This window comes from Barbatula barbatula (assembly GCF_947034865.1).
Source record: "Barbatula barbatula genome assembly, chromosome: 6".
Lineage (NCBI taxonomy): Eukaryota > Metazoa > Chordata > Actinopteri > Cypriniformes > Nemacheilidae > Barbatula > Barbatula barbatula.
This window is the reverse complement of record NC_136765.1, coordinates 18,429,247-18,455,533: the sequence shown is the minus strand read 5'-3', so window position 1 is coordinate 18,455,533 and position 26,287 is coordinate 18,429,247. Positions and strand designations below refer to the sequence as shown.

General features: G+C 38.6%; 1 protein-coding gene across 4 annotated transcripts; it reads left to right on the top strand.

The window, feature by feature from the left end:
- The first annotated feature begins 1,276 nt into the window (after positions 1-1,276).
- Positions 1,277-25,741, top strand: b3gnt2b (UDP-GlcNAc:betaGal beta-1,3-N-acetylglucosaminyltransferase 2b). Of its 4 annotated transcripts, XM_079458389.1 has the most exons (4): positions 14,674-14,886; positions 16,593-16,674; positions 19,237-19,367; positions 21,926-25,741. In XM_079458389.1, exon 4 carries the CDS (start codon positions 21,949-21,951, stop codon positions 23,140-23,142), a length of 1,194 nt encoding a protein of 397 aa, XP_079314515.1. In that variant the 5' UTR covers positions 14,674-14,886; positions 16,593-16,674; positions 19,237-19,367; positions 21,926-21,948; the 3' UTR covers positions 23,143-25,741. The 4 variants fall into 4 exon arrangements, with proteins under 4 accessions (XP_079314516.1, XP_079314514.1, XP_079314513.1 ...); XM_079458390.1 differs by lacking the exons at positions 14,674-14,886; positions 16,593-16,674 and adding an exon at positions 1,277-1,524; XM_079458388.1 differs by lacking the exon at positions 16,593-16,674 and having other exon boundaries at positions 14,387-14,726.
- Positions 25,742-26,287: the final 546 nt, after the last annotated feature.

Here is a 26,287-nt window from a genome sequence, read left to right as displayed (position 1 = left end):
TCCAGACAGCTAACAGACACCTGACGGTCCAATCTCTAAATCCATCTGCTACCACAAATAAATCAAACAGGTAAGTTGCCCTGCTTTTAGTCTGAATATTTAGCACAATTGTAAGTGTAATACTCCTTCCATACTTCAACATTTATTTCAAAAGATAATATCGAGTCATTTACATTCTAGAAATTTGGTTTTTATTTATTTTGTTTACACTTCAAGGAAGCCAAAGGATTTACAGCGGCGTGTCTACAGGCAATGAACAGAATAATGTTGACGAAAGCCATTGTACAATCAGATTAAAGGATTTAACCCAGTTTCAAGTGCTGCGTTTTACCTCGGATTTGGGATATTTCCCACCACCAACACGGAAGTAACGTCTGGATTAAATTAAATTATAGGCCTACATTCAAAATTTAAGTAAAATTATACCATTAATGTTCCTAATGATTTAGTAGTATTAAAACATTACAAGTAGCTTATCTATTAACGTTAAAATAGCGGCGTTCCATACATTATTTCCACGTTGTGGTGGGAATTGTTCTAAATCCAGAATTACTGTTGAAAATTCGACATCGAAAACAGAGTTGCAGAATACACATCTAATTCAGTTTTCATATTGTCCATAAGAGGGCGGTGTTTCCTTTTAATATTCGCACTGAAGACTTTTTTACAGTAGGCTTTTAGGGGATGTTGAACACGGAACAATAAAACCCGAGTAAAATACTATCAAGGAATATGAGGTTCTGTAAGGTTAAGGCTAAAACATCTAGTGAATAAAAAGAAAAGCGCAGTGAAATAGGGAACTGATCTATGATTCAGTTATTTGAAAATAGGAAGTTTGCCTCACTGCAAGCGGTGTCATGGGAAATCTGTTTTTTTCAACATTACTCACAAATGCATATGAACATCCTGTAAAGCATGTGATTTTCCTTCCTGTTTTTGCACATACGTCATCGTGCAGACAAGTGATATGCGACCACAAGTTCTTCAGCCTCATTGGAATTTGTAAAAAAGTTGTTTGGCGGAGGTCATGTAATTCTTAGTACATTAGTCAATGATTTGCAAGGCACTCAAATTAAGGTCAGCTATGAATAACCGAGTTACAGAAGAGGCTGAGTGGCTTGCTCTGCTAAAAACATCCAGACCCAAATAACACGGCACACACAAACACATTCTGAGATCTGCTGCCCCGTCAACATCAACGGGCTGGACTGTGCGCTCTGTGAGATTTTCTGAAAGAGCCCTGTGTTCAGCAAATGAACAGTTTGCGCAAAGTCCTGATCCCAAACAAGTATGGATGTTTAGATGTGTGTGTCAAAGCTATTTGTGCATGAGAGAGTTTTGAAAATATGGCACAGTGACAGTACTGTATTTTACAATGTTAAACCACAGAAGAGCATGCACACGCAGTTGGTGCTCATGTTGCATGCAAGGGGTTTAACAGAATTCTGCTTCCTGCTTTGCTCAAAACCACATTACGGCCAGAAGTAGAAGGAATCTACAGGGACAAGCAAAGTGAATGAACAGGTATAGTCTAGTGTTAAATACTTACAGAATCGAATGTGTCCTCTATACTTTTGAATGTTGATCTCTGTATTTCACTCTTATTCTTTATCTTGTTCGGCGAGTTCGGTGGTTTGGTCACTAATGCTGACACAGGGGCATTCATTTAGCTGCTTACTAAGCAAACTAAAGAAAATGCGAAAACCTTCAGCTTTGTGATTTTTACATTATTGTTGTTGTTGTTATGAAGAACTGACCTCAAATAATTTTCTAATAGTGTTCTTGGGTAAATTGGTCCTCTTACTCTGAGAACAGAGGCTTTCTTTATCTTCTGGATTTAATCAATGTTCTAGATCTCTCCCAGCACTATTCTCCTTCCTCTCCTCTCTCTCTTTCTTGAGAATGTGCTGCTTTATTTTTTGCACTGACCTTCTTGGAAATGAAAAGCATACCTGTTTGAATTTTCCTTTTCTTTCTGTGTAATTCCCAATACATTGCGAGGAAACTCGCCGTCTGTGCATTTTACACACACTGTCTGACCTTCAAGTGTGTGTTTGTCCCATAAATAGAGCCTTGCATTACAGGCTTTCTGGGTATCTTGCGCATAGCAAGCGTTTGAGACTCGAGACCAAATCCTCACAACAAACAAGTCAAGGCCAGTCAAGAGCCTGTTAAGTGATTTCAGATGGATCAAGTCTTCGTGAACTTGTCCTTTTATAGTTAAGCTGGAGAGAGGAGTTTGTGAACTCTCTCTCTCTCTCCCCTCCTCTCTTTCTTTCCGTCTCATGAACTTTAACCCTAAGAATCTTCCCAGGCTTGTGTTTACATGTCTGGGAGTAGTTATGAGTGCCTGTGTTTAGATATCCTCTGGTCTTTTTCCAGTGCAAAGATTGTATGTCAACGCAGAGACACAAAGCAGAGGAAGGTGCTATTTGAAACTCATTGTTGTTCACCTTTAGAACTGCATGAAGCTTTGGCAATTTGGTGGAGAATTGCTTTTCTTAGGGTTGGCTTTCCGATTGAAGGATGTTCTGTTTATTTAAAATGTAGGCATCATATTGTTTTGCCTCAACAAACATGTGATCCAAGTCTTGTGTTCAGATCTTGTGCTGTTCATGAAAGAGGTATGACCGGCCTTTTTTATTGACCTAGTTTCCCGAAGGAACATTTCATAGCTCATGAGACTACTTAGGTTTGATTTATCAGCTTTGTCCTAGATGTTTCGTGGTCATGTGTTAAAAATAGGATTCATTGAAACAATCATTTGTTGATATACAGTAATTGGAAAGAAACTTATTCTAAAAAACATATTACAAAATTGATGTGGAATGCAAAGCTCTGAAAACACGTTGCTTCCACATTGACATCCGGGACATATGACTACAGACTTTGGTATCATTGGTATCTATTTGGTATTTGGCGCACAGTGCATGACATTGTTGAGACCTTTTCTAAAACTCTAGGAGACTCGGTACTGATGTCTGTTTCCTCAAGTAATTGGAGGAATCGATGTCCATTACATCTCATTCCATAATGTTGAGTGAAGTCACTGAGATGATTCATCATTTATCTTATGAATTATTTAAACCTTGAGGATAAATTATATTTATTAATATATTAATGAAGAGGTGCAAAAACGCAAATGTGAGGTAAACCGCTGTTTATATAACCTAGCCTTGTAATGCAAAGGAGAAGAGGAACATGCATCATGGTCTCTAAATTAAACTTTTAGGTAAAGGTGAACATTTCAGTTGAGAACAGCCGGTTCTCTGTGCATAAGAAATTGTGCACACCCCTTGCATTCTGTGCTTGGTTTGAAAGACAAGCTTAACTTCATAGTCAGCAGTGCGGAGATCCAGCATGCTTTGATCATGTTACAAACGACAATGAGGTCCAGTTGGGTTCAGAGGAGCAATATGTCCTCAACTAACGGTAAAGAACTGAAAAAGAAGAAAGAAAAAGAGGACAAAATTGTGTGATGTTGTAGCAGATATTGTATGTTAAGGGAACATGATGATTTCTGAAATCGAGACATAATCCATTATATTTTAATCCGGCACTATATGAGGTTCTTCCAGGTGAATGATTTCACATGTAGTGTATTGTTTATAGAGATTTGGATGAGAGACATCTGCCAAATGGCAGAAAAAGAGAACTAAAATGCACAAAGTAAATTATTATATGTCTGTAAATTGCTGTGAGAATGGCTCTCACGATTCAATAGTTATCATCTTTTAATCTGCTCTCTTTCTGATCTCTTTTTCTGTCTGATCTTTTCATCCCCTTCTGTGAGTCATATTGATATGGTCATTATGTTGTCATAGCAACACTGACAGTATGATAAAGCCTGTGGGCTGGGAGTGATGCATTATTGATCAGTGTTAATGAGTTAAAGGTGTGGCAGATTTCTCGGGTTTCTTGCATCCGGGCCCTGGTATGAAAACTAGTGAAATAAACTAGTGTAACATGTATCTTTAAAAAATTAAGCAGACACAAACATCGGCAACTTCAAGCACCGGACAACAGACAGCAGAGATGATGTTTTATAGGCCTCAAAGACTAACAAAATGAAGCCTAATAGTGTGTGCCTAATGTCAATTAAAAAGGCAACCCTCAAGGGCATTCAGACCTAATAGTCACAAATGGAAAAGAGAGGCAGCCTTCTGGTCTGTGTGTCTGTCTGTTGAAACAGCTTTTTTTACTGTATCCATGGAGAGCTTTGCATGCTTTGAGTGCATGTAAAAAACTTAACCATTTGTCATTAAGACCGAAACAAGTAGCATGACAATCGAGTGATGAATGTTTTCTTGGAACAACGCTACTTTATTTACAACCAGTAATCATAGAGAGAGAGAATGTATGCAGTATTTTTTTTAAATGCTCAAGAAGGGACGATGTGTACAGTACATACACTCTGTGTCCCTCGTTCCGTTTCCGTGGTTCTGTCCCCCTGGTGATGATATCGCTTTCTTCCTTACCATCACTATGGTTACAGGCTTTGCAAAAAAAACAACACCGAGGTTTCTACTGTACTAGGCAAATGTACACAAGCAAATTCAACATCGCAGAGTGTCTTAGTGCTTACTGTAAGTGTCTGTCAGGAAAGCAGATCAAAGCTGTAATGGATTATCTTCCTGTGTTCAGTTTACATGTTGGATGAACAAAAATTCATTTCTGATCTGTGATACTGAAATTAACATACTTGTACTAAAAATGTAAAATCTTGATATTTCAAAAGATGCTGTGACTTTGTATCGATCACTTTCGATTTTCAAAAAGTATGTGTAACATTTGGAAACAGTGTCCAAATACCAAAGTGTCACACAAACTCTGAATATACACCAAGGGTATTTACTTTCCCTTTCCATCTGAGTTTCAATGAAATACACCAAAGCCACAAAGGGGGGCATTCTCACTGGTGCTGCTGAACTTATTTGCAGTCTGTGTAAAAATGTTTCAGTTGATGCTCTCTGCGGCTCCTTAAACACAACCAGGAAAGCGTGGTCTAGATTTGCTTTTTCACCTGAAGTGTGTGTGTTTCTGTTGCATGCAGGTTAGATTGATCTGCTTAATAGGGCAAAGCTGTTTAAATTTGTATAGGACAATTTTCACAATACTCAGTTTCAAAGCAGTTTTAAAGAAAATCACATTGTTATGTAAAACTTCTTTGCGGGTCTTTAGCAAGCAAAGTCTGTCATTGTCATTTTGCCTGTGGTGGATGACAAAGACTGCAAGCTTAACTCATAGACATTAAGAGATTAAAATACTTCTTTATGAACTTTTGTGAAGCATTGCTGCAAGGAACTGTCTTAAAAATAAATGTAGAAAATATCTGCCATATGCCAGATTCAGTCTCATGGCAAAGAAGAGCAATAGCTGTTTGAGATTTTACTTTTTTCACATTTAGCCTGTAATGCTTTACCATTACACTTTATTTATGAAATGTTGCCATAATAGCTTATCCTTATTTACAAAATAATAGGGTGTTTTTACACACTTTCACATAACATGGCAAATGAGATTTAGAAAAACATTTTTGTTTAGTAATATGAAGTTGTTTTGTAAGTAGGTTTCAAAAGATCTTCTGCAATGTTAGGATCAGCACACCACAAACAACTTTCTGTGTCAATCCGCCTCAACCACAGCCATTGGATTCTTCTTTCCGCACCACTGGCCAGTTCTTTATTATTTTACACTTGACCTGTCCTCTGAACCTCACTTCCTGTGTCAATTAGCACAGCCAGATTAGTGGTTGCAGCCTCAATAAGACTGGCTTTGCTGGTAGCCTGGTGGCATCACACCTCAACGCAACCTTACGCGCCAACCCGTTGGCTAAGGCTGTTCTAGGCCAACTGGTACTGTTAATGCATGCTCATTGCCTATGGCATAACTTTACAGCACTATTTTATTATATGGTCATTTGGCAGCCCTTATTGTGTGCTTCCGATTCAACCACAGCAACAGTGGCAAGTTCTTTAACTACAGTCCGTTGGGCCTGTCCTCTGATCCCTTAAGCAGCCATGTAGTGGAATTGGAAACAAAGTCCCTGCAGCCCACTTCGACCGGGAACACTTTCGCTGTCCATCCAAAGTTGGCACACCGGAGATTCTTTCTTTCAAATGCTTCGTTAATGGCCTCTTCCCAAGGCCACAGTCAACTCGACTATTACATTTACGCATTTGGCAAACGCTTTTATCCACGACTTACATTATCCTATACATTTATACATAGGTATGTGCAATCCCACAACCTTGCGTTGTTAACACAATGCCCTTACCACTGAGCTGCAGGAAAGCTATGATGACTGTCCTGCTGCCTTTTTAGCGAGTTATCCTGGACATTTTGGGGGATGGCATTTGCTGCCACTCTCTTGGTCTTTACTGCTGCAGCCAAGCACTTTAGTACTTGATTGTGGCGCCATGTGTATCTCCCCTGTGTCAAGCTCTTCTTACAACCCACAAGAATATGTCTGAGGTTTGCTGGAGCAGCACATAGGTGGCAGGCTGGATGCTCTCCACACCAAACATGCAGATTTGTTGGTGAGGGCAGCACATAATATGGAGCTCTTATGATAAAACTTAGCCTGTTTGAGCGCTTTTCCACCATCGCTCCGAACCGTTCTAAGAACAGTCTGAAACGATTACAGTTATGTTTCCACGTGAGCCTGGTTCAACATGAATGCGTGCAGAGATGTTATAGTCTCTTGTGTTGACAAGGCAACGCATGGCGCGTATGTGTTTACATTTTAAGAAATTTGGTTATCAGCACTGCGGTGGAAAATGAAACCATTTACGTACTGGCTGACATGGATCGCCACGGAGTGGAATGATTAAGCAATGAGAACGATTTCCAGCAAATGATGGTGACGAGGAGACGGTATCCTATTGGAACAAAATGAAAAATGCCGCGTTCGTCATTGAAAATTACGACAACCCAGCGTCATTTGCTGGAAACAAGCTTCTGGATCACGCGCACCGGATGGATAACAGAAGTTTTTGTTTTGCCTATGAAATATCCCTTTGATGATCATTATCTTTTTCCTCGCTGACAAATATTCATTGTAATCATGATAAATGACAAAGATAGATATATTAAAATTTTGAATGTTTCTTTTGCAGTTGTCTTTCACAACAGTCACAGTCTTTGTTAAAGAGACAGCTGGATGACTGAAAATTAATCCTAACCCTTTTTTGATAGTCTGTTTAGTATACTCTAATGTTCATGCACAGTGATGATCATGTCAGTCCCATGTGTTTTGTGTGGAGAAAGAGCATTTTTTTTGGTTTGTCACGCCATGCTCTCTCTCCGGTGTCGCATCCTTTAGCCCCGCCTCCTTGTTTCCCTGTTAGCGGCCCATTAGTGTTAGTCTTGTCACCAGCCCTGGTCCATCTTTCCTTTAGTGTTTCATTCATGTCACCTGCCGCCACTCTCCCTGTGTGATCAGTCCTCGTCAGTGTTCCCCTTTATCAAGCCCCAGTTTCCCTCTGTCCCTTGTCTGTTCATTCTTCACGTTTACCCACCTTCATCTGTCCTGATACCCTGCCTTCCATTGGAGTAACTGTCATGATTCTGCTGCATCATGTCATGTTTCTCTTGGTTTAGTGGCAGGATCATGACAGAACCTCATGTTAAATGTGGAGAGAGACAGTTATTGTTCTTATGGCCTTCCATACTCTCTCCGGTCTCGTCATTGTTCCCATCCTCTTGTTACCTCGTTATTGATTAATGCCTACACCTGTTTCCCTCTTGATTTGCTCCCTTATTTAATGCCCTTGTGTCTTCTGTCTTGTGCTGGTTCATTGTGGTTTGTGTGGTGAGTTCCTGTTGTGTTAGTTTAGTTATTTGTAGTTTGTCAACAGTTTATTCAAGTCTTGTTTATGTGTAGTTAGTTTTAGTCCTGTTCTGTCATTATAGTCCCATGTTTTGTTATGTTACCCCCACGTGGGTCTTTGTTTTATTATTTATTAAATATATGTTAACCCCTTACCCGCTGTCTGCACCTGGGTCCTCACTCCGTGTCTCACCACGAGAATCATGACAGAATGAACCAGCCATAATCGGACCCAGCAGACAGAGGGATCGTTGTGGCAGCAGTTGAGGCTGTCGGATTCCCCTCCAGGGTTAGAGGTTGCCGGACTCCCTTCCAGGGTCGAGAACGCCGGACTCCCTCCTGAGTCGGGGCCGCCGGACTCCCTACCAGGGTTGAGACTGCCGGATTTCCGCTTGGGGCCGAGACCGCCGGACTGCCTTCCAGGGTTGAGACCGCCGGTCTTCCCTCCAGGGTCGAAGCTGCCGGAATCCTGTTGCCTGCAACCGATCCCCAGCCAGGCATTCCAGGTTGGTGCAGCCGGGCATTCCAGGTCGGTGCAGCCAGGCATTCCCGGTCGGTGCAGCTGGGCATTCCCGTCTGGTGGAGCCGGGCATTCCCGCCCGGCAGAGCCGGGCATTTCCAGCCCGGTGCATGCGGCCATTCCAGCCCGGTGCATGCCTGTTCCGTGTCTGCTGGCTACCCTGTTTCGTGTCTGCCTGCTGTCCTGTTCGTGTTTGCCGGCTATCCGCCGGCTATCGTGTCCGTGTCAGCCCTTGTTTGGACTTCCCTTTGGACTCTTGTGTGCCCCTTCCCTTGGACTCTTGTGCTTGCCCGTTTTGATTTATTGTATTGTCATGTTGTATTATGTTGCCATTGTCACAGTCTGTCTTGTCTTGTTTGTGCCTTGAGGAGCATCAGGTTGCTGCTCCTTTAGGAGAGGCTTATGTCATGATTCTGCTGCATCATGTCATGTTTCTCTTGGTTTAGTGGCAGGATCATGACAGAACCTCATGTTAAATGTGGAGAGAGACAGTTATTGTTCTTATGGCCTTCCATACTCTCTCCGGTCTCGTCATTGTTCCCATCCTCTTGTTACCTCGTTATTGATTAATGCCTACACCTGTTTCCCTCTTGATTTGCTCCCTTATTTAATGCCCTTGTGTCTTCTGTCTTGTGCTGGTTCATTGTGGTTTGTGTGGTGAGTTCCTGTTGTGTTAGTTTAGTTATTTGTAGTTTGTCAACAGTTTATTCAAGTCTTGTTTATGTGTAGTTAGTTTTAGTCCTGTTCTGTCATTATAGTCCCATGTTTTGTTATGTTACCCCCACGTGGGTCTTTGTTTTATTATTTATTAAATATATGTTAACCCCTTACCCGCTGTCTGCACCTGGGTCCTCTCTCTGTGTCTCACCACTCGAGAACCATGACAGTAACCTTGTTGCTGTTTCCTGTTTGTGGCCATAGTTTATTTATTATTCTTATTACCTCGTTTGTTTTGTCCCCCTTGTGGGAAGTTTTAGTTTTCAGTCTTGTCTAGTTTTTGTTCATGTTTCCCCCATCGAGGGTCTTTGTTTAAATAAAGTTTTATTATTTAGCAAACAGCTGCCTGCGCTTGGGTTCTGTCCATACCTCATAACATTAAGTAAAGACAAATCTTATCGCTACTCTATTTTTTTGTATCATTGAGCATGAAAAGAGGTTAAGACATGTAACAAAGTTGGAAAACAGGTTATTTTTCTTTCTTACACGGGGTTCACACCAAACGCAAAATACTTATTTTATTTCACTAAAAATTCAGGTTTCCGTTGTAATTTGTATTGAGGGTCTTTATATTTGCACTAAACAGGCTAAACCATTAGCTTTTTTTGACAATTTATATGGCTAGGGGTACCCTTTTTTTCATAAAGGAAAAACTTTCGTTCTAATTGCACAGCACTGCTTGTTCTGCATTTATCAAAATATAAATCTCACATTTACAGACGACAGACAGCTGTATGATTGCTTCTGAGAAAAGCCGAGCTGTCGTGGGCGGAGCTAAAGACGAGTACGTATACAGTGTGCCAGCTTTTGCATGTATGTAAATACTGCACAAAGAAGTGTTATACAGTTAATTATGGCTTACAGTGTGATCGAGCCATATATACTGTATGATTCTGAATCAGACCCTAAGAGATTTTACTGTAACGTTGACATTGGTTATGTATCACTTGTGAAATCTCACGTCAAAAATTACAACACTGTGAAATCCTGTGTCAGAGTAGTATACGTTTCTAACATTTAACAAATTAACAAAATGAGAATGACTAATAAAAGGAGTAGGAACCGTTACAAAACATTACGAACCAAGTTGTAGTGTTGGGGGAGTGTATCAAGCACATAAATGTGCCTTACTCATTTAACTTGACAATGTTAAGCATGAGAAGCCAGTACGTTTTATATATAAGATATATCCGGTTGCTGATTTTCTTAGAAAAAGATTCAAATTTGATGTAGACCCTTGTGTTTTTTTGTGACATGGCTGATGAGACTCTGGAACACTTTTTGTTTTTTACCCCGTAGCCATTAGTTTTTGGGCTGAGATAAATAATTGGCTGTCACTTAAGATTGACAACATTCCTTCTCTCACCTTGCCGCACATCCTCTTTTATATGGATAATGTAGATTCATCAGTATCAGATTTAGTCAATATGATTATTCTTATGGGTAAATATCATATTCATTGCAGTAAGTGAAGATGCTCTAAGCCTTCCTTTGTTTGGTTTATGAATGATTAAATAGTTTTTTAAATCATTGAACAAGATTCAATCAAAAATCGCAAAGGAAATGTATAGTGACATATTTTGTATGTTGTTATATATTGTTTAATCTTTGTCAATAAAAAATACGTATCGACTAGCCTGATCACGTGGCCGGAGTTCAGAAAAGAACACAGCCCCCGAATTGGGACACAGCGTTTACTGCTTAACCTGGATGGGTTTAGTCCAGAGGTCACATTTCGGGTATTGGTCACCATATCTGACAAATAGGTCACTTTGATTACATCACTTCAGTCCAGTGTCTCGTGCAGCTTTGCCACGCAGCAAAACTCTGAATTCGTCTTAGTCAGTGTTGCCAGGGTGTTGCCAATTTTATGCATTAAATGTAAACGTTCTTATTTCTTAAGCAAGTTTTCGCATGTGTTACGAAGAGAAAACACGTTTCTCGTCCATTTCTGTGCGTGCCCTCGAGCACACAAGGGATCTTTTTTAACGGGACACTCCACCCAAAATTTAAATGCTGTCATGAATTACTCACCGACCCAAAACTGTTTGCTTTCCTAAATCCTTCAAAACACATTTTGTGTTCAACAGAATAAAACGTTATATAAAATACGTCGGAAACCATTCAGATATAGCCATAGAAATATAGCAATAAAAACGTCTTTTGGCAGTGGAACAAGTGTTCATTGCGTTTGGGCGGGTTTTGAGGGGTCCTTGGGCTGGAAATATTTCTCGGACCTGGCAACCCTGGTTTACCAAACTTGAAGGAATACTACCTTTTTAGGGACACGATGGGGGGAAATATGTAAAAATATATTTTAAAACTTTTGCCCTCCCCTGCAAAACATTCTGCGCGTTCGGACAAACATTTCATGTTTAATGTCCCGCTGGCAGAGTTTGAGACTAGCTCCGTACATAAACATTGGTCTATAGTTGCAGATTCCTGGAGCCATGACTCGTGAGCAAACCTCATTCTATGTAACGTAAACAATGCGCTACAACTACATTTTCCAAAAACCGAGCCTTGTATTGATCTCAGGCGGCAGCCTGACTTTTGATGAGACAAGACCAAAGGGGTTGTCTGCAAAGTACAGAACCCGAAGATCATTAGGCTGCTAAAAATAGTCATTCACTTCAGTGCTTCATATCAGGCGCGGAGCTGTGGGCGGGCCTGGGTGGGCAGCTGGCCCCGCCCTATCAGAAATATAAAATGAAATACTACTCTGTAAACAATGGATACTATTTATGTGGTGTACTTTATCTATAACATGTTATGTTAAAAACAGTAAAGTTATAAGTAAGCCTGATAACTATTTAAAATGTAAGTGTATTTGTGATGTGTTTTCATTCATTTATACCAGCTCTGTAATTCAGCAATATAAGTCACGTCACGTTTATTGTTTTTAAACGATATAGCATATTGCTTTTAAGACACAAAAAAAACTGTCAAATAGCTTATCATAACTTTCTATAAGCCTACTGTATAATTGAGAAAGACATAGGCCGGGAAACATAGGTCCTATAGTGGGTTTGTTTGTACGTCCAGCCCGGTGCATGCGGCCGTGTCCTGCCGGCTATCTAGTCCGTGTTCTGCCGGCTATCCCGTCCGTGTCTGCTGGCTGTCATGCCGGCAACCCTGCCCATGTCCTGCCGGCTATCGTGTCCGTGTCAGCCCTTTGGACTTCCCTTTGGACTCTTGTGTGCCCCTTCCCTTGGACTCTTGTGCTTCCCCATTTTGGTTTATTGTATTAGTCTGTCTTGTCTGTGCCTTGAGGAGCATCAGGATGCTGCTCCTTAAGGAGGGGCATCTGTCATGATTCTGCCGCATCATGTCATGTTTCTCTTGTTTTAGTGGCAGGATCATGACAGAGTCTCATGTCTTGTGTGGAGAGAGGCAGGTATGGCCGTCCATGCATCTCCAGTTTCGCCTCTGTTCCCATCTTCTCGTTTCCTTGTTATTGATTCATGCCCTAGACCTGTTCCCCTCTTGATTTGGTCCCCTATTTAATGCCCTTGTGTCTTCTGTCTTGTGCTAGTTCATTGTGGTTGTTGGGTGAGTTCCTGTGTTGTGTTAGTTAAGTTAGTCTGGTCTGGTCTAGTCTAGTCTAGTGTAGTTTATGCACCTAGTCTGCACCTGGGTCCTCTGTCCTTGTCTCACCACCCGCGATCATGACACTGCAAGGTCGCAAGCACATAATTCATTACCATTTATATTAGCCCATGCCTAACATTGATGATTCACACAACAGTTATTATGCTTGTTGAAAACGTTTTTACAAGAGATTTAACACGCTATGCTGGATGCTGTGTGTTGTTAGGGAATATTAACAGCGCGTCTCCTTGGCTCAAATTCAGGGCCCTTGACAGTTCTAATTTCACAACAGTGGATTAAAGAGTTGTATAAATCGCATTTTAAATGAAATATTTACTCGTAGACTGACAAAACGCCGTCTGACAAGAGTAACAAAGCTTTTTTGGGGTGCTTCTTTACTGACTGGAACAATTTCCTCTGACAGGAAATTTTGTTTTATCAGGTGAGACTCCAGTTGCTTTTCAACAAATGGCGTTTATGAAAAAATTCTGGTAAAGTGCCTGAAACCACTATTTAAGTTTCCTTTTTAGGTTTTTACAGCGGCGGGATCAGCACCAAATAAGAATATTTCTTCTGACAGAAACTTCATTAGCACTGGTGGATTTAAGAGCAGAGTGACCATGGCAACCCGGAATATGCACTGAAGACTGAAAACATCACATTAAGTAACACTCATTAAGTGTTTTTGTTGAAACTGATCTACAAATTATTTTGTAGCATGCTTAATAAAATATGGAATGTTCACTGTCTATATGCTGTCTTATAACTATTATATAGCTATTATGTATTTAAATACCTGTTATACAAATTACTGTTATTTTATATAAACCTGTTCCACGTTTCTTGAAGCTTTTATTATTTTGGCAGGTGTTGAAGAAAAATAATAAGATGGTATTGTGTACAGTTGTACAATAAATGAACTGAATTTTGAGTATGCATTTGTCATTTATATATGAATTCATTCATAACTATCTGCCGTTGTCAAAACACTTTCGTTAGAAAAAGTAAAGTAGCCTAATCTAGTAACGTTGTGACAACTGGAAAAGTTAAATTCCTGGATTGGTTGCCACAACATGACTCCGTGACGTTGTCAGTAAGTAACCGTGACGTTGTGACTCTGTCCTGATTGGTACTTTGTGGCAATGAATCCAGGAATTTCCCTTTTCCAGTTGTCACAACGTGTTTGTCCAAAATCAAAGAATATTCTGCAAGATAACGCAAATATCTTTGCTAGAGAATACAAATGTTTTGCTCTCAGGGGAACGCAAAAGTTTTGCGGGATAACTTGCCTCTCATATTTTTTTCCACCACCAAATCCCAAAGAAGCTCCGTAATACACAGAAGCAACTTGTGGAAAAAATATGTTTAACCCTAGATCCACCAACTTTAACATCGTGAAAAGACAAAATAATACTTAATCTTCTCATGTAAATCCAGCCCTTTCCTTGCCTAAAACTGAACGCGTGGTCTAAAAGAAAAGTTATGACTGTTGCGTATAAGCACATATTAATCAACATTATTCTGTAGCCTACACTGCACTTTGTAATGCATCGCGAGCAGTACAAGGTCTCGTGCTGCTTTACTACGCAGATGTAACCCTGGAAAGCTAGAAAGATGTGATCTACATTGATATTTGTCATATCAATATTTATATAAGCTGACGCGTCATGCGCCAGTCTAGGACCTGCCCTGTGCGGTTTTATGAAACATACTTTAGGAATTCCCACAGTTCAGCAGTGGACCCTCGAAAATGACGAAAAAAGTGAATACCAACTAACTCGCATGCTTTACTATCGAGGTCACTTATAAAAACATACTCTGACGCCTACGCCCTGAAATCAATCTCTTGTCAAACTCACGTATACACGGAATTAAGCAGTCTTTTTGGGGAACTCAAACACCGAGCAATCAGTTTAGTATCGTCAGGCAATCGTGTATTGTAAATGTGGCCCCGGAGGAGGGTTTCTACCCCGCCCTGCCGTTTACATTCGACTGGGAGGAGTGGATACGCACTGGCAGACACCGACAGGATGTGTTTATAGACGCGCTCGCAGCTTGCGTGAAAAGGTAATAGCCTTCTGAGTTTTAAAACAGAAAGACAAATGTTAAACGTTTAATCGCGTCGAATCCGGTATCTGCCACAGACAGTCAGAAAAGTGACGTCTGTGAGTTCCTTCCTATTTTAACTTTCTTGATTTGCGTGAGAAGGTCGGCGCTCCGCGTGCGGGTGAGTTTTGATGTTAGCATACGCGCTAAAAAACCCGACAATGCTTCTTTGATTTATTGTACACATTTATTTAACAAATGTCTTTGCACGGCTTTATTTTTGAAGTGCTGTGGGAAAAGTTTGTGTGTCTGTGTATGTTTTTATGTGTTTATTCGTCAGTGATAAAGTTCGCTAGGTGTAGCTGTTCGGCGTCACATAGGTGAGAGAAACGGTGACTGATTTCATGTGATTGTTAAGTTACAGATAAAACTCCGTCGTTTGAAATCAATATTAATAATAAACATAACTACCACACATTTTCCACTATATCTATTGGTTTATCATCTTCGGTGCGCTATATCGGGTTGGGCATCATTTGCTCCTGTTTATTTTTGTTGTTAAGTTGTGCTCCTGATTTATTTAGTTAGTATAATATAGTATCTATTATATTTGATCTACTTTTTTATTTTATAAATTAGATAAGTTATTTTTATTTATATTGTATAACTTATTTTCTTAGTGGACTTTAGTTAGTATGTGGTGAAGCTGTTGTATTACAGATGTATTGATGATACGATTTTCTTTAGTATTTGGTATTATTTGTTTGTCAAGTTTTGTGGTATGAATCTTATTTGCATGTAGTTTGCGTTGCCATTTTGCATACAGAGAAGGAAAAGTAAGCGAAAGCTCTGGTTTGAAGTGTTACTTATGTAGTAAGGTCATGGAAAAAAAACGTGTATTTTAAGCCTTTGAAGTAAGATAGAACCGAAAATAATGTGTGTGTTATATCATCACAGAGATCCACCCTTATAACTTATGACATGGCATCTAATCTGTCCAGCCCTGGTTTGCTAAGGATTGTTGTTTCTGCTACAGAATTTGCAAAAAGTTAAGAGGTAAAAATGGAATGTTTAATGTTTTTAGCGCCTTACTGTTATTTCAGGAATGTTTGATTGTGAATTAAATCTAGCATGTATATTCTGATCAAGCTGTAGGGTAAGACAAGCCCATATACACTTTGTATATAGGAATTGTAACTCCTGCAAATCAAGGGATTTTTTTATATCAAACTTGCAGATACTCCCCAATGCTATTCGCGTTTTCCTGCTCGGATGTATTTTACCTGGCAGGCTTTTGTATTTGTGGTCTCTGAGGTTGGGTCTATGAGAGAGAGAGACACCCTGTTGTGTAGTATAAAGATTTCAGTACCAAGATAGGAGTACCAAAAAGTTCAGTACCAAGATAGGAACAAAATGGATCCTTACATGACAAGAACCAAAACTGAAAGTCAGTTCCTTAGCTTAAATACCAGCAGAAGTGAATTTCTACAGAATATTTTAGTGCAGGTCTGCAGGTTGCTTCTGCCTCATTTACAGTAACCTTTCAGAGTGTAACAGATGATTTTCACTGCAATGTTACTACCTCTTTGTTCGATTGAAGTTAAATTTCCTGGATGTTTTCACGGATGTGTAGAATGTTCGCCTCATTAAAAAGAGATCACATACTCTCAGGGACTGTACAACCTTTATTAAATATGTGCCTGAAGTAAGCGCAGGCCTTATTTGAGGGCTCTTTGACTGACTCAGGAGAAATGGATTTTGACTAGTTTTCCATTACGTCAAGCCTCTGTCTTTAGGTTTCATGATTTTTAAATGGTTTGTAGTGTTGTTATCTGCTATCTAAATAGGACTTTATTTTTTCTTCTATGCCTTGTCCGGTTTATGAAGTACTGCTTCTGAGATCACTTGTGTGTCTCATTTTGCTCAAAACAGCACCGTGAGAGATGAACAGGAAGAGCAGGAAAACCAGGTAGCGTATAGTTCAGAGATTTTTTTTTAGCTAGTTTGTGCTACCTTGAGGTGTTATGATTTAACAGTCCTATAATGACTCAAGGAATGTACTGTTTTACCCCAAAGGTTTTATCTCATTTTACCTTTTTCAAAGAAGCTTTTCACAGCATGCATGTGATGCTGTCCAGTTTTCATTTCTTTTTTTATATTCTGATTCTGAATGCTAGAACTGTTAACAATATTTAATTTATCTTGTAGTGACAGTTACTTCTTCATTTATGTTCATTATGTTCATACCAATTTGAACTACATTGCACATTGTATTGCACTGAATTTCACTGTAGTCATTCTCGTGTAATGTCTGTTTCATTCTCACTAATGTAGCTGGAGGCCTTTTCATTCCACACACAGTTTTGTAAATTTGAACTGGTTGAGGGAAAATAAGCTAATGTGCATGGATAAGCAGGTCTTGCCTATGGGAGATCAACAAAACATAAACCAGGGGTTTCATAAAGGGTGTCGACAAGGGCGGTTTCTTGGCAAGCAGTGGTGTTCCTTTGAAAATGTCAGTCTTTTGCTTGTCTCTTTGTTTTGGTCTTGTTTTTTGGCCGCCACATGGGAAGTACTCCACCCGACTCAGACAGTTAGCTTCGATGAAAGCAAGTTTATTCTGCTCCAGGAAATCTGTAGAGGTGCAGTTCTGATCAGACATCAGATGAAGAGACTTTAATAGTTACAAGGGACCGTTAGAAACTGGATGGCCTTTTTGTATTGGCAGTATATACTATATATTGTATACTAAATATTGACAAGGTGTGCATGCATGTCGAGCGCTTAGCCTAAACTCATTTTCTTCTTTACATAAATTTCATTAAAAGAAATGGTTTTCTCTGTAATGCTTAGTCTTTTCTTGTTTTTTCCTGGATTTTTTAGTTGTTTACTGTTTGTGTTGGCTACTGTGTTTATGTTTTCAGGGTATTTGCTTTTGTTCAGAGATGTGACCTGTTATTATGTGTCAGCGTCACTCACATGTGCTGTCCGGCACACAAGTTTAAAAGAGCACTTATCTGCACAAACAAAATAAATGTCTGGATGTACAGTCATAGTGTACCGGATCACAGGCATCATGGAAGAGCTGCTTTGTTTGTTGAAGGGAGGAGCTTCAAACCCCAAGAGTTTAGCCACAGACATGATTATCTTCTGAAAATAATCTCTCACATAAATAGTGGGATAACACACCTGAGCTTGAACTATTTATAGGGTGTTCTGTCTTCATTGGCGCTCACATACTCTTTTTGTGTAATTGCAACACAAGAAATAAGTTGTTTGTCACATTCATGTAAAGTTCTTATTGTAAGATGTGGGCGGTGTGCCCTAAAATACTGCTTTTTGAACAATTGTATATATAATAGATATAAAACAAAAAATGCTTTCTATGTTTTATACCCATTTGGTAATGTGTGGTTTGGGAAAATCCAGGAATTTAAATATGTTGCAAATGAAAAGGTCAAGCGTCAGTGTAAAAAACAGATAACTCCTAGAGCTATCACAGAGCAATTTTTATATTTCATGTGCACAGACAAACATAAACGTAGGTCGCTCTGGTTATTATGATGTAGTGTTCCCACACAGTTGACTTAAAGAAAGTAACACCAAGGTTTTTTCTACCACGGTACGGTTTTATAATCACATGGTATTTCTCAGATTTATTTTATGCTCTTACATTTCCAGTTTATTTTAGACACAGTTGCTTTATTTCCTTTACTAGCAAATGCATGTTTAGCTCACAAGTTGAATATGCTTTCACAACCATGTGTTTCGCTTAACTGTCATAACTGACATAACTGTCGCGTTTGTGTCAATTGTTTTTAGGGCTTGTGTGAGGTCGTGTAATGGATTCTTTGGTTTATCGATAAGAGGTTCAACATATACATACTGTTAATTATTAATGAGATACCTCCCGAGGTCTCGCAGCTTACACGGAAATGCACTTTGTGAATGTCTGCATCACATTGTAGCTCTTGTACAAGTGTAACATGCATCTGTGCCCTCAAAACTATTTTATGGCCAGTGATGATATTTAATATTTTAAGATTCAAGTTGGAATTTATTTCAGTCAGTCTATTTCAGCCTAATAAAAATGTATGAAATAAGTTATCCATTAAACTCTTTTTTTTGTTTCTGTTGGCCAATTTTAGCACATGTTAGAGTGTGGGGATTTGTGTCATAGACCATTATGCTCCATGGCAACAGTGTTAGCTTTATCTTTCATCTCCTTCACCTCCAACACCCATTTCTCAAAATATATTTTGTATTCCAAAAGGATATTGCACATCATATACAGGTTTTGAATGACATTAGAGTAACTATATGATGGTTTGTTTTTTTCCCATTGTGAAAAGACTCTTCATTAGCCTAGAGATGATTTTCTCTTTGCTTGTTTTTCAAGCAGGTTCAGTCGGTTGCTCAGTTAGTATCTAATTTCAATTGTTAATATTTACTCTAGCTGTTTGTGGTTTTTCGACAGTAGGATATGCAGTTGAAACATTAATAGTTGAAATGCTCTTTTTCTTCTACCCAGATCTGAGTTTCCTCCCCACGTTGTTCCTGTTTCTGTGACTCGCTCAAACAGTGTGTCAGGATGGGCTAAAAACAGTTGCTAATACCTGAGCATCGTACACCTGGACCCTCCACAGTCTCATCTGTGCACAGGTAATTATCTAATATACACATACACTTTTGCTTGAATTTAATCTGAAATCATCTTGTGAAAAATGGCGATTCTTATTGCCTTAGTTTTATTAGTTTGGTAACTCACTGATATGTTTTAATGCTGATATTCCAAAATGAAGATTTAATTCATGATAGTAAATTAGATTAGTAAGGATCATTTTTTATATTTTAAAACTGTCACAAGGGAAGGCTCTCACATTATTCTTATACATTGAGCCATTTAATGTTGAACGCTATGGGACCTATACCATGTAGGAAAAGAGGGAGAGAAAGTTAGGGTATTACAGCAAAAAAGAAACAAAAAACAGACAGGAATTTAGTTGATTAAAGGGGTCATATAGTGCATAGGGCTGCAATGTTGACATTAAAAATTGTTGTCCAGTAGTCGTTTGATTTCACATGATGTATTTCAAGGCCCGCAGTTACGTGGTTTGACCTGTAGAAGAACATGCCGCTGGCCAATGCAAGCGAACTAGAAGAGCGTTCTGTGACGATCACCACATAGAGTCCCAAAGCGAGCGAGGGAGGAGGAAATATAATGCAAAATCTTTTTTAACCCCCCTAAAACATATTCTCTTTGAAGCTGAAGTATATAATTTAAAATGCTCCATCTGTAACTGCAGAAAACAACCCGGCTGAATATAGAACCCGGCCCAAAATACCATAAAAAATGTCATGGATCATGGTAATTGAATTGGTTTTAATGGAAACTTTAATGGTCTAATGTCTATTGGTACGTGGTGCATTCTAATGTTGGGAATAATGCCCAAAACACACTACAAAAAGTAATTTTGTCACGGTTTTAGTATTTCAATGGAAACCATTCAAATTTCTTTGATCGGTTCTATTGGGTTTCTATTATTCTTATTTATTAGTCAAAATAGGTCTAACTCAATATTTCAATGAATTGCAAAAACTGAATAATCGATCAAAACCTTCTGATTAATCTCTGAAAAGAATCGATGATTAGTTGAATAATCGCAATAATGATCATTAGATTAATCTATTATCAAAATAATCCAAATGTTCCAAATACGGAAAGCGTTACATTTCTCTCACACGCTTGCAGTTTTCGACTTGCTTTGGTTAACTGGCCAATCATAGCCGCACTTGGCCTATCAGAGTGATGAGCTGTGTAAAAAATCTGTGCGTTTCAGAGAGGCAAGAGTTACGTGGTATGTGGAAAATACAGCGTTTTTTAACCTTGAATCGTGTATACACATTGCATTACATAAAAAAAAAAGATAGCCGTTTAGCCATGTCATATGACCCCTTTAAAATCAATGAATCATGAGAGAAAAGGTGGAGTGTGTGAGAGAGAAGCAACAAGTGGATTGTACACGTTGATGCATGTGCAGATTAAATGGAAATAGACTATTGAATGTAAAGAATGCAGCAGGTGACAGCTGTACCTATTTCAATAAACTTTCACTCCTATATTTTTGGCACAAATCCACGGAAATTCCAGTCTTTGTTAATAATACTACTGTATTCTTTAAAGTGTGCTAACTCTTAACTAAAGTATACCATTGGTTTGAGGAAAACACGAGTAGGTTTGTGTTGTTTAATTTTTGCTTGTCTAAATTAAACAATAGTGAGACAACTTGAGACTCGAAATGGGGCCCAGTCCATTAAGGCAAATACGTCTCGTGCCCTTTGTTATAAACTCAATGATGAAGTTTGTCTCGACTTACAGTGGAAGAAGACTAGACATTTGACAATTATTTGCATGCTGCATTTAAGTACACACACTTCAACAAATAGTTTTTGTGTCTTTCATTTAACTGTATTTGTTTTACGGTCACGCTAGTCTAAGTTCGATTACTAAAAGAGTTCTTATAGCTTTCTATATAACTGCATTTCAAAGAAGACAATGAAGGTGAGTGTTTTATGTTAGGTTTTTTACTTCAAGCAGCTATTTTGACTATCAACAGCTCCTGTTGATGTCTGATTAGCTACTGTCATGTTAAAATCCTGTGGTTATCTATGTGGTATTTGTAATTCTATAAACATTTTATATTATTAATAAATTAAACCGCGGCATAAGAAAGTATGCACAATGTTCTGCAAAGCAAAGATGTATTAACCTATTTGAACAGGTTATTCTTGTCAGAACCAAGGTTATTGTAGTTCATTAAAACTATTAAACATTTCAATGAAATAAAATCAATTAAAGATCCGGCCTAAATATTATTAAATATATTTAGGAATATTATTTGAAAAACTAAAGGAACATTAGAACGATTTGCTCAGAAATAAACTCTAATAAAGTTGAAAGTTAAGGCACTGAAATTATTAACTGAGAATAAAAGCTAAACAATAAAACCGAAACAGAAACAAAACTTGTATAACAACATAAATAAATATGATGTTTATATAAAATATTTTGATATAAAATACAAATGTTTAGACTAAATACAATGACAAAAAAAAACAAAAAATGAACATACCCAACCAAATTGTTACTTCAGTTTCTGCAATGATTTGCACGTTGGCTATATTTTCTGACATATCGCTTCTATTTCTCTGTTGTTCAGGTGGTGACGCGAGTCTCTGCACAATGCAGGGGCCTCGGAGAAAAGTGAAGGTCATGCTGATGATGACTATGGTGTTTATCTTTATAGTCGTGGAGGTCTCTCGTAATGTTGGGAAAGGTGATGACAACAAGAGTAAAGTGCTGATTCCCTCAAAGCGTTTCTGGGCCAAAGATGTTCCCAGTAGCGCCTACTGGAATCTCCAGCAGCAACAGCTCGACTACATCAACAACCATAATCTAGAAAATCTCAACTTCACTATTGAGGACGTTCCAAACTGGCTAAACAATACCATCACTCAGGACTCCTGTGAGCCAGATTTAAGTGTGACCACTCGAGTTAAGGATTACAATTCTCTCCCGGATCGCTTTAAGGACTTGTTGTTGTATATGCGTTGTAGGTCGTATCCCATCGTGGTGGACCAGCCAGACATATGCAAAGACCAACCGTTCCTCCTCCTAGCTATTAAATCTTTAGTCCCTCACTTTGATCGGCGTCAAGCAATCCGTGAGTCGTGGGGAAGAGCTGGTCGTCTAGCAAACAGGACAGTTGTTACGGTGTTTCTTCTTGGTAACGCAGCCGTGGAGGACCATTTTCCTGATCTCTCCAAGATGCTTGAGCATGAAAGCTCCATGCATAGAGACATTCTTCAGTGGGACTATAGGGACACGTTCTTCAACCTCACCATCAAGGAGGTGCTTTTCCTGGAATGGCTGACTACTCGCTGTTCTGGAGCCAGTTACGTCTTCAAGGGCGATGATGATGTTTTTGTTAACACCATTCGCATCATAGAATTCCTTAGCAATCTGTCAGATGCCAAAACTAAGGAACTCTTTGTAGGGGATGTGATTACCAATGCCGGCCCACACAGAGACAAAAAAGTCAAATATTTCATCCCAGAGAGTGTTTTTATAGGGACGTACCCTGCGTACGCGGGTGGGGGTGGTTACCTGTTCTCGGGACAGCTAGCTAAGAAACTTTACGATGTCACGAGAAGGGTGCCTCTCTACCCTATTGATGATGTCTACACGGGTATGTGCCTTAGGAAGCTGGGTCTTGCTCCCGAGAAGCACAAAGGCTTCAGAACTTTTGATATCGAGGTGAAGTACCGTGATAATGCATGTGCCTACAACAGCTTGATGCTGGTCCACCCAAGAAGCCCACAATATATGATCAAAATCTGGACTTGGCTAAATGACCCGGCCTTGAACTGTCAGTAAACTCAGGGTTGCTCATCTATAGGTTTTGGCAGCTTAAACATTTTGTTGTGATGTTTATTATTCACATTTACGTGTAAACTATAGAATGTCTGTGCAATGGTCAGGAAAAACAGCTGTTTCGATATGGATGTATATATCTTAAATCTGGGTCAAAATGACTGTCCGAAAAGTATTGTAATGACATTCTGTTGGTAATGTTACAAGTATTTAAACAGTGCTGTGTTGATAACACTGGTTGATAGGTCAGAGATGCTGGGGAAAATGGGTTTATGGGCAGTTCAGCTGGTCTGGACATGGCACAGTGTCAGTACATGGCTCATTTATAAATTTTGTTTGTCATTTTAAAAAATTTTGTCTCTTTAGTCACCTTGACATCACGACGATGTAAGTTAAGACGGTTTAAACTAGCTAAATACTGTTACACAGTTTTTTTTTTGCTACAATCAATGAAGAGTTTGTTAATATGTGATTGTCATTTTTACTCATGCTTAATAAAAGAATAGTTTACCCAAAAATTAAAATTCTGTCATTACTCACCCTCTTGCCATTTTAAACCTGTCTATTGTATTGACACAAATCCAACCGAAGTCACATTGTTACCATTATTCTTCAAAATATCTTTGTGTTCTGCAGTAGAAAGAAAGCGATACAGGTTTGAATTGTCACAAGGGTGATTACATGATGACATCACTTTCATTTTTGGGTGAAATGTCCCTTTAACCAAATGTTTTAAGGCATCTGCACTGTAAAAATGAAAAGCCCTCAAGGTACCATTTGAGGTTCCTTAAATACCACATTGGGAGAACCATTTTGAGGACTTCAAAGTATACCTTATAGGAATCTCAACTATCCTATTCATGTACCCAGTGAACTCTTTTAGTTCATCTAAATACTGTCAGTGCTTCCTCCTGTTACCCCATCATTGGCTTTGAGGCATTTCAAATGTATTGTGAAGTACTTTTTAAATGTGTTTAGAGGTTCTTTAATGGTTTTGCATGGTGCCTTGAGAATCTGTTCATTTTTATGTGCGTGCTTTGTCTAATTTTGCAATTGCTGGTTGAGATCCTATTATTGTAATCCCCACGAGTAGATTTATTCTTAGATTATTAATGAAGCCGAAGAAAATACAGGTTGCAATTCTCCTGGTAAAGCTGACAAAAACACCAGTTTTAGGATGTCCACCCTACTGAAATACTCAATCAGAGATTGATTATTGAAATCAGACTTGAAACTGATGTAAAGTCAAAGACTGAGAGCAGATTATGATAAATGATTTAGGTTGTGGGGTCTTTTGTTTAAATTTCCATATTTTATCCAGAAGTTTCATGTTTTATTTTATTGACTAAATGCAAGCCTTTTCTCATTTTCGAAAGCCAAATTATCAACCGCAGATTAGGTCCGTTACCGTTACTTTTAATCATTGGCTTATCATTTTCTCCTTTCTGTTGAAGAAACACCAATAGAAGTGTCTCAACCGGGTGACTTCATTACCCAACTGAACAGAATGGACATATGTGTGTTGTAGGGACCCCTGCTGGTACAGTAGAATTCTTTAAATAATGCACTGGAGCCTTTTTTCATAACCTTCAGACTTGTGTTTTTAAATAGTTAGTGTTTTGCCAGTCAACTTGTTTTAGTAAGGGCTATGCGTCAGTGAATACACCCACGTTTAGCTTTGTCAGCCATCTACAAAATTAGGGTGAGGGTCATGACTATGTTTATGTTTATTAGTCTTTGCTTCTGATGGTAAGGCAAACACACATTCTACAAACATTCTGATGTTGTGTTTGGTAAGAGAAACAAAGTGTTTACATGTTCTTATATTTATAGGCTTATATTTATAAGATATGTCCGATTTTCAGCATAGATCACTGAGGTAGATTGTACATGTTTTTATACACTGGTGTTTAACTCCGAGACCTCTAACTCGTGGGAGCTGTGTCATTGCATCTGGTTGTGTTTGATGGCAATTGTATAATGGTTTATTGTTGGATCAACGCATAACATAACGCTCAAAGACTGATTGTGTATCAGACAACCCTTTAAAAGCCATTTAGTTTCTTTATGTAATCATTGTATCCATATTCATCATAACATATATGAATGTTAAATGATGTGCTGGTTCATTGCTGTATGTGTGTTATTGTCTATTTATGTGTATATTCAAGCTTTGGTTATGATTGTCATGTGAATCCGGTTTTAGGAATGAATTAATATCTGTGTCGGCTGAATGTTTTCGGATCCTTCCGATAAATCTGTTTGATATGTTTTTACTAAATTCCTAAATTTATTTACTGAATATAGTACTTTTCCAACAAAATAAGATTAAAGTGGTTACCTTAATCATTTCTTGACCAATACTGCAGGCTTTTATTGCATTTTTGTCTCTTATTTATATACTTTTCTATTTTTTGCATGTTGCAAAACCTCTTACCAAAATTTCTGTGAACTGTAGAAGTGTCGCTACCAAAATGTGCCTGTTAATGTCTCTGACATTTATCATTTCATGAATGTATATGCACATTTTTGTCATGTCTGTCTTTACTTTTGATTTCATTCTCATAAATAAAATGAACTTTGATGTTTTTGTACAAATGGGAAAAAAAGTATATTTTTATCATATTTATTTATATTCCGCACTACTTTCAAATTTCATTTTTTAAAGATTTCAACAATGTTCTCATACTCTTGCTCATAGTATTGGGTGGCTGAAAAACTGTGTGTGTTTTTGTTTTAAACAGCAGAGGGCATCTTAGTGCTCTGTGTTCATTATAGCACCAGTCGGGTGAACAGTCAGGCCTCTTTCAGGGAAAACAGAATGTCACCTTGATTTATATACCGTGGTGCTTTGTCATGATCAGTATTATAAAAAATCCAACCTGAGGTGTAATTTTTCATCCAACACCCCATGTAGTCACAAGTCATCTGTGACTCCGTAAGAGGTCAAGCACACAGCTCAACACAGAGGTTTCTCACTTAAACCTAACACGTCCTCTGTAAAACACTAAATCTTATTTACACTTATTGCTTTTGACGCTGTGCTTGATTTGTGTCATTTATTATCTGCAGGGTAAAAATAAAGTATTTGCACTTTTTTTCTTTGGTAATAAAGTGTCTCATAAAAAAAGCTGACAAATAACTGCAT

Bases quoted from the DNA above. Each gene is read 5' to 3' on its own strand.
- b3gnt2b (XM_079458390.1), top strand. From the start codon at position 21,949: ATGCAGGGGCCTCGGAGAAAAGTGAAGGTCATGCTGATGATGACTATG.